The 15923-nt window shown below is 39.9% G+C and overlaps 1 protein-coding gene across 4 annotated transcripts in view; it reads right to left on the bottom strand.

Moving 5' to 3' along the window:
• The window catches only part of COP1 (COP1, E3 ubiquitin ligase), a 130432-nt gene that overhangs the window by 75388 nt on the left and 39121 nt on the right, over window positions 1–15923 (bottom strand). For 3 of the 4 annotated variants that reach the window (XM_026084627.1, XM_026084628.1, XM_026084629.1), the window contains exon 11: window positions 2323–2466. The exons of the other annotated variant lie outside the window; for it this stretch is intronic. In XM_026084627.1, coding sequence (XP_025940412.1) covers window positions 2323–2466 — 144 coding nt within the window. The remainder of the gene's footprint in view (window positions 1–2322; window positions 2467–15923) is intronic. 4 annotated transcript variants of the gene reach the window in all.

The raw sequence follows: 15923 nt of genomic DNA on the forward strand, positions 1-15923 counted from the left end.
AAGTCAGTGCTTTTTACAGAAGCAGGCTCCACTTTTTTAGATTTCTATTATAATATGGGCATGTTTTTGGCATACTGCAATATTCTGTGATGAAATTACAGCCTTCATATATTCTCTTCTCCCTCAAGCTATGCCACTTCAGAATAGCAATTTATTACACTGTGCTGCAGCGCAACAGTGAGCCACAGAACCAGTGACTGGCAGCACAGCTAATGGATATAGTAAGAATACATTTGATTGACGGTCCAACTTCATCTGTCAAAACCAAAAGCACCCACATACTGAAGGAATGTTGATGTAACATGGAGGTACCAACGGAAAAAAATGCATTTCTTTGGAAGAACGAGAGAAACTAGGGCAAGGAAGTGACAGCGGAGGACCTTGTCTATCTCTGCTGAAGCGCAGTGCGTCAGAGGACAATACATTTAGTATCACACACAAATATATATTATCTATATATATTTACGTACTCATGTGTGTGTGCATGCACTAAATTTATGAGAGAGAGAAGAAAACCCAGACACAAGTAGTGAGTGTCTTGTCTGGAGCACAAAGCTGACAAGAGCAACATCACGAAATGTGCTGATGCAACTCTCTCCTCACCAGGGGCTGCCTGGGAAGGGAGAGCAAACAACTACCTAATGCCTGACAAGGCTGTCAGGGTAGATTCCTATCACATTTGAAATAGCAAATTCAGTCTGGAATTAGTCTCAGGCAGACAGAAGTACCAAATACACGTTACTTTCCCCTTCTAATTAAGGTAAGAGGAATTAATCAACTACCAGATACTTCTCTTATCATTCTGCTCTTCTCTTCAAAATCAAGTTGAAGCCGAGTATCATGAGCTCTACTATGACTCAGTCAAAAATACTAACCAATTTCAGAAGTCCTGGTATTTTATAAGTTTGGAAAGTGATGGATCCAGCAGTTTCAACCATGCCTCTATTTGCCTGTACAAGTTCATCTATTTCCATATATCCACACATTTCCCAGAATTTTTTTGGGGGGTGGGGGGAGAAGGGGATAACACAACAAACCAATAACCCTTTGAAACATGTACATTAAAACATAAGCTCCAAAATCAATATGGCTTATCAATACAAATTTCTCTCAGACAGTTTATATTCGTTTCCTTATGAGTCAGAGTGGGAAAAAATAGCGAACAAGGCTGATATAAATACCAATCTTGTGAAAAGGGGGCAGGGGAAGAGAAGAAAAAAGCCTGTAATAGCGATTAGAAAAGAATCATTCCAAGCAAATTTGCATTTAAATATACATCTGTATATTTGTATATTTTTTGTTACAGGAGAGTTTATTACGTCTGTATGCTGCCTCATCTACAATATGAATGTTCACTTAAAAATACATACATAAGAAAAAAAATCTTGAAAACCAGTCCCACGGTACAGTTGCATTTACATCTTCTTCCTAAAATAGTGTTACATAATTCCTAAGAAAAATCAGCATGAGTGATACAGGAGCGACTGATCTGTCTTGAGGTATGTTACCAAATACAAAACTAAGTACAGGTTTTACACTATAAAGTAGATTTGCAAACATCTTTATTTTTCTTGTTGCGCAACATTTGTTTTAGTAGAAACTGGATTGTTATAAAAAAAATTTTTTTTTTTTTTTACTTATACTTGTGTTTTATTTTGGTTTTAGATGTAGAATACTAAATAAAAATGAGTTCAGCAGCAATGCTGAAGATTTGTATTAAGGTAGTGAATTGGTTTGATTTCCTATATTATTTACTTTTGAACTTTAAAAAAACGCTAACTGAAAAATTCTCTTAAAGTTGTTAGCTGGATACTTCCAATTGAAGTTGAGAAGGTGGTCAATAATTTCTTTGGTTTAAGTTATTTTAAACGAGAGGACTAGCAGCCTCTCAGCAGAGCTGAGAGGCGCCGGTCAGTGAAGAGAGCAACATAGGAATGAATTTGCTAGCTATTATAAAGAACTGGGCACAAGTCATCCTCAGACAAGCTAAGGTGTTACCTGTAGCATATCCACTACTCCACTCTTACTCTCCTTTAAACTCTGTAGGTATACAACAGCATTTGCAAAGAACAAGAAGACAGTTACCATATACGCCGTTCTCCTCATGACACGTAGGCCTGCTATTACCTTGGATGAGCCTGGCACACACAGGTATCGGTGCCTGTGCCACCTGATCCCACCCAGAGTTCAAAGCAAGCTATCAGTTCCTTCTGCTTTCCACCTCTCCTTCCCTGCAACACATTCCCACAACGGAACAGCTACTGCACATACATAGGCTAATGCAAAAGGCATTCCACATTTAAATGCAAAGTCAATGCCTACCTGATTTTGGAATTACAGGTCATTTCATTCTCAGGGTAGTGAATATCCACCGCATCCTGAATGACTGTACCATACTCATAGACTTTAATCTTCTTTGTCACCCCAGCAATGGCAAAGTAGTCACAGTCTCGGTCGAACTCAATACTGAGGAACAAAAGCACAGATTGAGAACCGCGTAACACCACATGTACTTACGAGCAGGGTATTTTACCACCTAACTGGTCTCAGTATTGCGGAGCTGATAATCGCAATTCCTTTGGAGAATACACTTGGTAAACACTGCATTCAAGGCAACTTGGTGTGGTCTGGCACATGCTCAAACAGCATGGAGTTCTTGCTCTTAGGCACCATTTTCTAATCCCCTCCTAACACAGTTTATTTACTGAAATGGACTTTTTGTGGTAGCACAATCTCCCTGCTGCAGACGGTGCCTTTGTTCAGACACTCCAAAGGTTCTTCTGTTCAAGTATGCCATCTACATTATGAGGTACTCAAATGTCAAAGCTGACAGCTCACCCTGGGAGGTACTTAAAATTCGACTCTGTGGGCTACAAACAACGTGCCATGGGATGACTGCTGATTGATTTCTTTCAGCTGAACTGTTCCGTTCCTTAGCTCCTCTATATAGCAGCTTGGTGAACTCTAAGTGTTAATGCACAGCATATTGGAAAAGTGTGGGGGAAAAAAAAAACCAAAAAAACCTAAATTCCCTGAGCAAGAGGCCTGAAATGTATATCATCAGTACTATAAAAACCTCACACAATATAACTTCCACCTAGGGTTGCTCTTGGAAACCAAGATACTTGCCGTCTTGAACTGCAGGGCAAGTTTGTAATAGATATCAATGAAGTCGGAAGTAAAAGCGGTCACTTTATTATAAAGTTAAGCTGCAAACGAGAAAACCCTGAGGTYGTACATGAAATACATGCGAGAGAAAGAAAGGCAGCAGGTTACAAAAAGCTAATGCCTTTGTTACTTTTGCAGCTTGGAAGGGCTTTGAAGAAGTTTATTAGACATCTAATGGAGAATTAAAACTGCTTTCTGGAAGTAGCTCCTTATTCAGAAGCAGACTGCCTGCAGCCCATGTTTCTTCAGACACAGCAGGGAGGATACACAGCTCTACCAACCTAGTTTCAGGAATACCGGCCTCTGAGACAAAATATGGCACAGAAAGGGGCTGGGGAGCATTTGTCCGCCGAGCCTCCAGACTGCTATGACTGATAACCAGCTCTCCCCAAGTCTCTCGACTAACTGGTCTTCTACTACTCTCAGAGGTCTCTTTTGGGGCTCTTCTGCTCAATAATTAACTTTGATGTCTACTATCCCTCTCATAATTTTCCAAGAAACCACAGTGTTTGTGAAACAGGCAGGAAGTTCTGAATGGCAGCAAAGAAAACTGAGCTTACACTCATCACATTTCACATTCATACAGCTTGAAAAATTCTGAGCAGAGGAACTTAAGGTACCTCTCCACAATTAGAGAGCACTAAACCAGTTACGAGAAGGGAGAGAGCTCTTTAGGTTGCCCTCATAGCCATAATGCCTAGAGTTTTCTACCCCTCGTGATAGAGAAGTTGAAGGCATTGCAGTGCTTTCAAGGGGAACCAAATTTAAATGGCAATAGTTTTCAAATCTGTGTAAAGACGATACCATCAAGTTATTTTTAAACTATGGAGAGAATAGATTGTTCATATGCAGTCCGATGATATAAAATTCATTGAAACAGCTTGCAACTCRGTCATCTAACTCAGGCACCTGAAAGTCTCCAAAGCAGTGGCAGGAAACAGCCCCAGTCCATTCCCCCCTTCCAGAGGGGAAACGGACTAGTCAGGTCAAGCCTGCAAATTCACAAGCCCATAAAAAAGGAAAAGAAAGGAACGTGTTTATGGCTGGGGAATAAAGTAAGCAAGCATGCATCTATTCATATGAAAGGGGAGAGGGAAAGAAARCAGCTAGACTGCTTTTTTTCCCCCCTTCTAATCATCAGATCTATCCTAGTCAAATCAACTTTATTTATATAAACACCACAAAAGCACTGTTCAGGCCTGCCTTGTCTTGTCAGCTCACTCTGCCCAATGAAAGAATTTTGTAATCAGAAGCCTATATAACAAAACAATGGATTTATTTGTACCACAATCTTAATTGAACTGCTGTCTCAGCTACTGTTTGCAGCCCTGTGGATTCTGGTACAGCACAGCCAGACTGATGGCAGAGATTCATCTACTTGGATTCAATTTATATCCTCAGCCTTCTACTGCTGAAGGGGAAAAAAAGGAAACCCACAAAAACAAAACCCTACTGTAATGTCTGGTAAAAAGCCAAGTTATTAGAACAGAATAGAATCCTGTCTTACCTGAGGTGGTTTTGCTTCTCTAACATTACTTCAAGATTTTTTTTTTTTTAATAAAGATACACTGTAGACATAACAAATGAGTATCTCAATATGTCTATAAAAGTTAACAGGTCATTAAAAGAATAATAAAAAGCATCAACTAATGAAAACCGATGATTAGACCTGTGACCTTCAAACAGCCTCAGAGACACTGCAGGGAGAAAACTGACGCAGAAATAAAATACCACCTGTACAGATGTTCATCCGCTGCGAGAAAGGCAGGCTGATCTAACACCGCAAATCTAACACACGCAGTTGCACCTTGCCTCCATYGCCTATGCACAGTGTACAGTACTAATACAGTGAAACGTTTGCATTTTCTCCCAGGCAGGTTTCGGTGAGCCCATTTAGTCGTTATCCCCTGTGCCGACACTCAGAGTAGATCACAACTCAGATCAACCAAACTGAAGAAGGCGGCGGCTCCTTTCTGCTTTGAACGACCATGCTAACTCCGAGAAAAACAACGTGTAGGGAAAAGCAATGCCCGACTAGCTCGCTGCAGGAAAGGAAACAAGCATGGGAAGCCACAGCTGAGAGCAGCAGTGTAGCGCACAGAGAGCAGAAGAGAAGGGAGCACAGGTCACAGCTAGAAGTTAATCATTAATATCTGCAATGATGTTTGTTTTTTTGTGGGAAACTTGCATCACTGTTTTCTTAACATGCTCTCCCTCCCTATGCTATGCTTTCCCTATGCGAAAAATCCCAGAGTTTGTCTTTTCTGATGAGTTTTAAAAAAAGCTTCTAAATCACTGCAATGAAGATATCAATAACAGAACAAAATTTGAGATCAGAACTAGTGGATTATTATTATTATTATTATTTTTTTTAAAGGAAGCACTGGAGATAAGCCATACTTAAACAGGTTGAACATCCACAGATGTTCTTTCGGATTAGCTGTGATCCTTGCTCCTCAGAGATGTGCACAGTAGGAATTATTGCTACACTTTCCTTTATTTCTTAAAAAGAAAAAATAAAAGACTCTGGCTAACCAGAGACGATCTGACTTTTACACATGGAATCTTTTGGAGACACTAAAAACCTTGGGTATTTGGAGAAGATTTATCTATATGCAACAGATTCTACGTACAAAAATTAAATTAGAAAGGAATTGATTGCCTTGCTCCAGGGAAAATAGAGAAGAGACTTTTCCAAGTCCCAGGTAACTGTTTTCTTTTTCCTGGTCACTAAGAAGTTAATGATCAGTGTCCTGGGGAAATACCACTGGAAGTTGCTGGAAAATAAATAAGCCTAAGTAAATAAATAAATAAACCTAGGACCTTGGAGAGCACTCACAGCTAACAAATGGCATTACGAAATAAATTGCTTCTGAAACGTGCCTGGAAGCTTGGCTCGATGTTGAGAGCAGACCTGTGGAGAAGCAATAAAGAGAGAGCGCTTGCCATTTTCGCCATTGTATAAAACTGTGGTACATTCGCATCCTGATGATGCACGCGGTTATGTTTTCCACATCTCAGGAGGATGCACTGGCGCTGGAGAACGCATGCAGAAGGGCAGCTAAAATGATTAAACGGATGGAGCAGCTGCCTTATGAGGAACACTATAAAGGCTGAAACTGTGATTTGGGAAAGGCGGCTGAGGGAATATAGGATCAGCGTTTACAAAACCGTAATATTTATGGATAAGGCGACAGTGGAACTGCTGTTCAGCATACCACTCCATACTAGAGCTAGGAAGCACTCACCAGAAGACTGATGTAGAACAGGTAAGTTTTTCATTTTGGGTGTCCCGTGCATGCCCCCTGCCACTCCCTTCTGGTACATGGTGATGCAGAGGGAACCTGATGACAGCAATCCATGAACTGGTCCAATAACAGACACTAACTGAAAGGAACAGGGACACACCCTCCAATATCCCAGACCAAACAATCATGGATGTTGGGAGACTACGAGAGGGTCACACCACAGGCTGTGGACAGGCTCACATGTGCTCCRTAAGTGCCACCTTCTCCTGCCACTGGCAGGGACAGCACCACGCTAGGGACAACTTCAGCCTGACCCTGGGGGCATTTCAGACATTCAGTTTCTGTGAGAGAGGGGCATGTGCTATACCTTACTACTTAAAACTGGACGAAGGAGGGGTAGTATTTAGCTGCATTTGCCTTTAACTGTGTCTCTAGTCACAATCAAAGGTCTGCAGCCAACCACTCTTCTCCCCTTTCCAAAATACACACATATACACATGCTGTAGTTGCTACTGTAGTAGCAAGTGCCTCAGCCCTGACGTGGCAACCAGACCTGCAACCGTAGGGGCTTCCATTTCCACAAAGCAGATGACCTGGTCCCTCTCACAGAGATAGATTCTCACCAAATATACTGACGTCTTTCAATTCTAACAACACRATGCTGTTCCTATTTCTATACCCCCAACTCTATTTCCTATCTTGCCTGGGCCCCATATTCAAGAGCAATATGGGTATTTTTTCCATATTTAGGATTGTTCGTTAATGGGAAAAAGGAGAGGTGACAGCAAAGCAAAGCATTCAGTCACTTCCTAGTGGCTGTACTCTTTCCAGGCTTCCTACTTTTATGAGCTACTTTTAAGAGCAAGTTTTTCCTCTTTGCTTACATTTCCTTAACAAAGTATTTCTCACTTTATGCTTCCACTCGCTGGCCTCTGAAGTATATCCTGTCAATCTTAACAATCCCAAATTCCATTTCTTATGGCCTGTTTGCCTACTGTCAACATCCATTTTGAGCTAAAGTCAAAAGATTAGAAATCYAGGTTACAATCCAACAGCACGACCAGCACTGCAGACTGTTCAGCACCTGAGACCACTACGAACAACAGAAATTGGTATAAATATCGCATGCTTGAGAGACTGTTTTTACAGCAGACTTATTTTAAGGCAAAGCAATTAGTGTCTCTAAGTATGCACCAGCATACTAACTTGTAGATTTTGAAACAAAGCTATATTCGGGCATAAGAAGCTGCAATTACAGTGATCATACTTTGCACTCCACCTCAAAGCCTAAATTTTGTCACATATAAAAACAAAAGGTAGTGAGACAAAGCATAAGAAATTTCAATATGAAAAAACTGTTGTGCTAAAGCTATGAGTGGCTAAATACATGCTTTTTTAATTGCTTAAAAACTTTATTTCAAAACAACATTTGCATTAATCCCTCCTTTCTTCAGACATTCAAGAGTACCACCTAAATTAGGTCACTGTTGCTATCCCTAAGTCTTTAAGCTGTGCACAGGAACAAGTATAGGCCACTGTGATTAATGCATATTATGTTCAATTTAAACAGCCATCCTGGGAAATATATTTTCCAAAATATAAACTGAGTAAGAATACTATGATCCCACATAGGTTACCTCAATACCTAGATCTTGCAGGAAAAACCCTTCAATTCTCTAGACCTATATGGATACAGGGATTAACTACAAAGGAAACTCCACTTAACGCATTCTATCATCATAACACACACTTTCATCCCCAAGATACAAATTGGGTTAGATATGATCCCCAGATTTGCAAAAAGTTGCCAGATTTTTCCTCTGATCAAGCTAAAGATGTCCTGGCTACTATAATTATGGCCTCTTAATGGATCAGATTCAAGTCTAACAGAGGCCTGATGAAAAATTTGTTTCAGTGGATGAGTCTCATCCCAGGAGATTACTTGGTGGAGCACAGAGCATTCTAAAAAGCTATTAAACCAATCACTTCGCAAAGGTTAAACCTGGTGTTTGTACATTCATTTGCTTCAAAAGGCAAACTGGATGCATTTTCTTCACCTGATGCCACATTTGGCCAGTAGCTTCTGTGTGCTGCCCTAGACGATCTTTATTAGTGTATGAAAAGTAACAAAAAAATAGATGAAGCTACAGGAATTCTCCACCTCCAAACTAACAAGCCCAAGCAGACAACCAGTACACAAAAAGAAAAGATGCTAAAACAGGTCTAAAAGCTATTTAGTATAAAATGGAGGTGATCTTTCAAAACTGTCCATCACTGATTTTGTGAAAGAAGACATGTCCTATGCCACAGATTGAGATGGAAATGTTTTTTTCTCTGGACCAAAGCAGCCTGGGGCTAGAATCACCAAATTTAACAGGTTTGGGCTTTCAAAGTTTAGTGCCTTGATTTGTCTCTGAATTCTCACAAGAAAAGGACCCCAGATATGAGGCCTGTGGAAAGTTTGAGTCACAAGTTAAAGTCACCAGGGTAATCTCAGTCCTATTAGCTGTGGGCTTGATCCAATGGAAAGGAAACATAGGAGAAGGGAAGGAGAATATACAGCCRAGTTAATTGAACAGAAGTACTTCAGTCCACAGTGGCCTCCGCCATTGTGTTTCACTTCCTACTRCTCGAAAACAGATGTGTAAACAAATAAATGACTCAAACTGGAGAAATCCTTCCTATTCTCTGAAGGTATTGGCACTTCTCTCAATTACTTCCCACTGCCAAGAGCTCCATCACCCAAATCAATGACTAAGTGCATATAATGAAGTTATTTCTATTTTGCCCATGGGAAAATCCTAGGGTATTAGCAGAAATCTTTAGGCCTGGGATCCCTTCTGATACTATGTATGCCCTACCTCAGCATCCTGCTTTTCAGGAGAAAAGAAAGCTAAACTTCAGTTATAACCATTGGTCACAGATCTTGATTTTAACCAAGCTCCCTTCTAGCAAAGACGATTTGCTTTATAAAGTGAGTTGAGTTTTCCCCTCCAAAATTAAGCATATCATTTTCCATGAAGAAATACTGTTAGAAGTTTCCCTATGCCCAGAGCACGATTCTGTCCATTAACAACAGAATGGTATCAAGAAAGAGGGGGTAAAAGGGCTTGGTAATTCCAAGCCAGCAGGAGCACAACCTAATGAAGCCTCATTCAACACAGGGGATCAAATCTGAACTGTACAGCTTCCTGGGCTGATACAGGAGAGGCTTTTTTGTTGTTGTTTTCTGCTGTTTGACTCCAGAAATCACAGTCAGTTTGCCACAAGAGTGCACAAGGCAGATCTGGCTCTGAACCAAGGCAGTAGATGAAGGAGGATCTAGCAAGGCTTCAGTTTTACCTTTGCTGGACTTGCTGACATGCTGGAGCCAAGAAACAGTCTCTTCCCATCCATCTCCAGTAGAGAGGAAGGCACTAGATCCCAGGATACTCCACATGGCACCCTAAGGTACCACCAGTGAAAACTAGTATCCCTGTTGCAATGGTACTCTCCTTACCAGGGTAGGAGTATAAACAGGGACATTATTGACCAACAGTCCAGACTTCTACATTTTTTGTTATGGCACATCTTTACATCAAGAGCACATAGGATCCCAAACCATTTCAGTTTGATGCTGTTTCTTGGAGCTGTTAGGGATATTCCAGCGCTAGGTTCTGCAGCTACTGTTTGAGAGCAGCTCAGATACCCTCCCCGACACTGCACCTCTTTCAAGCTTTAAGCATCACATAGGAAGAGGCTCCTCCTAAGCAACCTTTACTTGTGGCATCAAAATCAGAAACTAAAAAGTCAATTCTTCATGTGTTGATTACCTTTTTGCTTCCCAGCTGATAGGAACAGTTGTGAAAAGCAGGGAAGGACATTATCACTGGTCATTGAATTCTGCAGTGCACCAACAAGGGCATTCCTCCGTTCTGGGCTGCCCGTTCACTTGGGGGGACACTGTTGCACCAGCCTCACTTTTAACATCTTTCTCACAACCACAATAGCTTAGAGTTTTATTTTGTTCTGATTGAGGAAATGTATAGAAAGTAGGAAGTTGACAAATTAATATAATTAGATCTAGTTCTAGGCCCACCTCATGCTAATAAAACCATCCTTTTATGCATAATGAAATGCCATCAGTTCTAATAGAGACTAATATTCCCAATCCATAAAGAGCTTGTTTAAAGAAGAATATTAAATTGGAATAGAGGAGTTTTATAGATTTAGTTCAATCTTAGAGTTCTAAAATCAAAACCAACAGAGCTACTTTCATGCTTTGTCATCACCAAATACAATAATATTATTCCTTTCTTTAATACAATGAGAGAATGTACTATGCTATGTAACTGTCCTGCCTGCAATAGCTAAACTTTGAGAACCAGGATCCCCTCTATTTTGTGGGGAAACAGGGGGAACTGACCCTGAATCTGATTGCCTCTAAATAAGAACTGAGATCTCTCAGAAAGCCGTAATGGACTTATGAAATTGTCTATCAGACTGTATAGTTATTCTATAGCCATTCTGTTCTACTATGCAAGTTTTATGCATATATGTATTCAGTGGAACCTTGCTTAATTAACACTAATCATGGGGAAGCCTATGGGGAACTACTGAATTTTGCAAGCAACTGAACATAAAGCGTATTGATAAAAAGCCACTTTACTGCTAGGCAATGCTCTTCTGTATGCTGAAGAGAAGATGACGACAATCCCAGGGTTTATATGCCAGATACACAAAAGTACAATGAGCCAAAGTCAAGCAAAAAACTACCATGCAAGTTAATGAGGATTAGATTCAGTTTTTCCACACACACCACATTAAATAAGCTAAAGCAGAGAAATGTTAACTAAAAATGCCAGCAGTTAAATGCAGAATATTTCTTATGACGCTATTTAAAATTCTAGCCAAATTGTCAGCCTGCCTGCTGTAATATTTTGCACACTCCGTGCATATTTGAAAAACAGTATCTACCATTTCTCCCAGCTGGGCTGAGACACAATGGGTTACGAGCAGCTCCGACAATAGCGTGAGCATTGCCTCAAAGCTGCAAAATACTACAGTGGAGGAAGTTTTAAATCTCCAGCCCTATCCACCTTCCCCCTCTTTCTGCATTCAAGCTTGGGAAACATTTCGTGGAAGGGAAGCTCACAGCCTCTTCCCAAACTGCCTATGGAACAGGTTTCAGGGAGGGAGACGTGTTCCACACTAAAGCCTAAATCAGGACAGCTGCAAGGCTGTCTGCACAGCAGTATTATCTTATCAAAATAATGCTATCAGGTAGGATGGAACTCAATCTCTTGGGATAGACATTGAAGCGCCTTCTAAATATATTTTAAAGCTTGGAAACTTGTTTCCAAGCCACCACATTTACTGCTACACCAAAGATTTTATTTCTTCAGCTTATTAAGCCAGGCTTCTGAATTCATCTGACACCGCCATCAGCTGGTCTGCCAGACACCCTGTAGCAGAGCCTCCGGGGGGACAGCTGGAGACAGTAACCTCTTTAGATGCCTCAGCTAAATCCAGCAGGCACTGTGAATCAGAGCACTGGCTCTCATAAATATCAAGCCTATATACCACAGACGAGCAGTCTAGAAGAGCCAAAGAATGGCTCGAAACAATTAATTCTGATAGTCCTGCTGCTTGGCAACGACTGAACGAGGTTAAATGCCATTCGAAACATTTTTAGTCTGACTGCCAAATCAGTTTCAGGAGATTATTTTGATGACATTTTGAATCTTTTTGGTCAGTGTTCTGTACGCTATTCACATTTAACTATTCTTTAGAAAAATTAAAAGGTACTGATGGATACCATTTATTTCACAGTTTCAGATTGAGAAAACTGATCCAAATTCCACCTTCAATTTTATAAATGGATACACATGCATATTATAGCCATTGAAGAATATCACTTAAGTGTCTCTCCTTAAGTTATTCTACAAGACACCTAAGCAACATACAAATCCAAAGCATCCTTGTCTCAGAGCCTGTATTTATTAATACAGACAATATTAATAATCATTAGCTCAAGCCTCTTTTCCAGGGCGAGCTACTTTTAAGGTTTTTCTCAGAATTGTTTCCGTCCATACCATACATCTTCATATGCCTTAACACACCACTTCAAAAAAATCATTTTTTAAAATGACCCACAGTTGAACAAAATAACTCCCCTAGTGAGCAAGGGAGAAACAAAAACAAATACAAAAATCTAAACACATTAATTCTTTGCCGATTATCTCCTATTAGCAAAGTGAGGCATTTCCTACAAATACTGCTAGAGAATTAAAGAGAGCAATGTAGTAAAACGACAGAAATGTTGTGCTCTGTTAATGATGGGCTTTGTTTCTTCAAGCAGTTAAACACAAAATTCACTGTGCCAGTGCTCAACRTCAAAAGAAAGCTGTAAAATTGGGGAGTTTTGGGGAGGGGGGCAGGAGGGAAGTTACAGGCAATCTCTCCCTGCCTTTTGTCAGTGCTTTCCTCGTAGGACTTCTGCACAGAAGCTGCTGCGGAACTGCAGCCGTCATGGTTTGCCAGTCAAAGGGGAAGTCAACACACAGCACCGGCGCCCGACGATGGCTGCCTAGGAGGGGAACGTGAGAACGGAAGAGGAGCAGCCTCGCAGAAAAGATTTTTGTTCCCACGATCAAGAAGAGGTAGCTGCAACGATGCAGTGCAACTTCTACGTGCTACCAACCCTCCACCCTAAAAATTAATCTCAGAGGGGACATTCTTGACACTGTAGCACCTGTTTTAAGTTTCTGCACTCTTATGAAACTATTCTTCAAAAGAGCCTGGTCTCATTCTAATAAATACAATACTATGAAGTTAACCTGCATTCTGAACCGAAAGATCCCAAAGTACTTAGAAAGCGAATTTCACTTTGCATGATATGTGGCAAAACCACCCGAGCAAATTGCTTCTCCTCAACATCTAAGGCCAGAGGAAGACACTTGGCAAAATGTTGGGAACAGCTTCAAGTTTTAATAATCTGATCATGTGCCTTCATCAAAAGTACAGGAAGACTTGGAAAAGGTAAGAGGTTAAAAAAAAAGTGAGAATGATTTAAAAATCTTTTAAACTGCATCTAAAGACAAATTGCTCCAAGGATGGAGGTTTCTGCAAAACCTCTCTGAGCAACCTGCCCCAATACTTGACTGCTCAGTGCTGTAACTAGTCAACACTACAGGAGAACATTTTCTATGAATACTTGTATAAATCAGCTGAAATAACTTCAAGTTATAAAAGAAGATTTATCAAGAAAAGCAATCATTGTTTAATAGACTTGGTTTAAAAACTGATTCCCAAATTGGTTAAGTATGCTACAATACCTTATAGATTGTTTATTAAAAAAAAGCAAGCACAAAATTTGTTTTAAATTAAAAAAACCCATCTAATTATCTGCAGATGGAGACAGCTTTGAAGTACTAAGAGCTTTATGGGAAAAGGATCTTCCTACTAGCAGACAGTCTGAAACTGCTAGGAAAAATAAGGTCCCAGTGGTGGCTATGCATCTTTCATTAACCTACCACTTTCAAATTACGTAAGTTTTATCCTTAAAAGTGAAAGCTCATGCAGATTCAAGAACAACTTTCTGACTCACTTTGTAAGTGCACTCACTGCGCAGTGTCGAAGTCATCATAAGACTTATCTTTCCAGTCAAGACTGGAGATAGTTAGTAGCCGAYGTGTTCTTTTCGCGTCTCACAACCTCTTCTGTATTGAAAGTCTGTCCGCAGGACTTTGAGGGTTACATTACTGAGTTGAGACTGCCCTAAATACTGAGTTCTGACATCCATATAACCCTTCTTCTGGTTACAAATCATATTTAACCTCCACTCAAGGGATCCAGACCACAATTATGCATTAGAAAAATCTATCAGCTCAGCATTCAAGAAAAGGAAAAAAAAGTAAAGGTAACAAAACTATAGAAGTGCAGACTTTAAACAGGTGTAGGGTATTACACTTTGCAAGTTTCCTTTGTAATCCTGAAGTCCAAGCCTCTTTATCCAAGCATTTCTTTTTCCTTCCAGTTGTAGAAATAGTCAGAATAAGACAGATTGTTCCACCATTTTAAACTACCAATAGAAGTTCATTAAAAAAACCCACCTCATTGATTTAACATAGAATGTAAAAATAATAATAATAATAATAATAATAATAATTCAGCTCTCATTTCTCATCTTCTCAAAAAGCAGCATCCACTGTACTCTAAAACATAATCTTGCGAAGGATAAACCCATTTACACATTTTTCATTTATCTTCACCACAAAAATAGAAGCACTGCTAGGTCACAAACTTAATAAAATGGCTCAGCTAATCCTAACCAGTCCAGCGCATTAAAAAAAAAAAAAAAAAAAGAGCTAGTGATGGTAGACACAGAACTGAAAAGTACCTTATTAAGTATGGATCTCACAATTTACATGTAAAAGCACTTTTAGTCCAAAGTAAAAAGGGGAACAGAAAAACCAGAATGGGTTCAATGAATAGATGGAACACACTTAGTGGATTTTTTTCTTTTAAACTCACCTTTGAAAGGATTCAAAGAAAGGATTTCAGTTCATGTTACTGAAAGGCTCAACACAAAAATATGATCTTGAAATGGTGACCTAACTGTATGTTTTGAATRCTAAGGAAAGCCTCTTCATGTCCTGTCCATTACTTACAGGTAATGGAACAAAAAGCAATACAAAAACAGCAGACGCCAAAAGCAAGAACCATAGCTTGATCTCAAGCTCCAGTAGAGGAGTTCAGTGAAGTTTCAGCAGAACAAGGACAACTCAGATGTCTTCCTTTGAGTAAATTACTAAGCTTCTAGGCAAATATAGCCTTAGTTGTGCAAACTCCTTTGGAGGTCATTTTGAGACCTTTCAGARAAGTGGAAAGCTAGCCCAGAAGAATTTGAAATCCAAGCAGACTACAAAAAAAAGTGACCATTTGCCCACAGACCCAGGGCTTTCTGGGACACAAGTACCCATGTTTCTACCAGACTTGAACTACCCAATAGGGAGAACCAGCTTTCTGATAACCAGGTTTCAGACAGAGCTCTTCTTGTAGTCTGTTTCTTGGATTTTTTTTTTTAATATGAAAGACTGCCACATTATTCTCTGAAGGCCTCTGACAGCGCTAAAGCAATTTTCTACATAAATCATTGTAATGCTAACGCTGCAGTTTACAGTCTCATCTTTAAAAGAAAGCCTTCTACTATTTACTGCCACAGGAGGTAGAGGGAAGAAAAGTTAAGCTCTGATGACTGTTCTGTCTAGTGGCATAATACATGGAAAAATTATTCCTTAGCCCAGTTCTAACAAATTTAAATATACTTGTGAAAACTGAGTAAATAACTTTATACACGAGAGTTCTGAGTACACAAAAAACATTCAGCATATTGAAGTACATGTCCATATTCATATTGCAAACATGCTGAAAGTCTCCCTAACATTAAAGCAACGCTGAGTGACCACTTCAAAGCCCTGGATACGTTTTCATTGAACATCCTTCTCTGTTAATCTCATAATTATT

The sequence above is a fragment of the Apteryx rowi genome, unplaced genomic scaffold (genome assembly GCF_003343035.1).
Source record: "Apteryx rowi isolate R43461 unplaced genomic scaffold, aptRow1 scaffold_65, whole genome shotgun sequence".
NCBI lineage: Eukaryota > Metazoa > Chordata > Aves > Apterygiformes > Apterygidae > Apteryx > Apteryx rowi.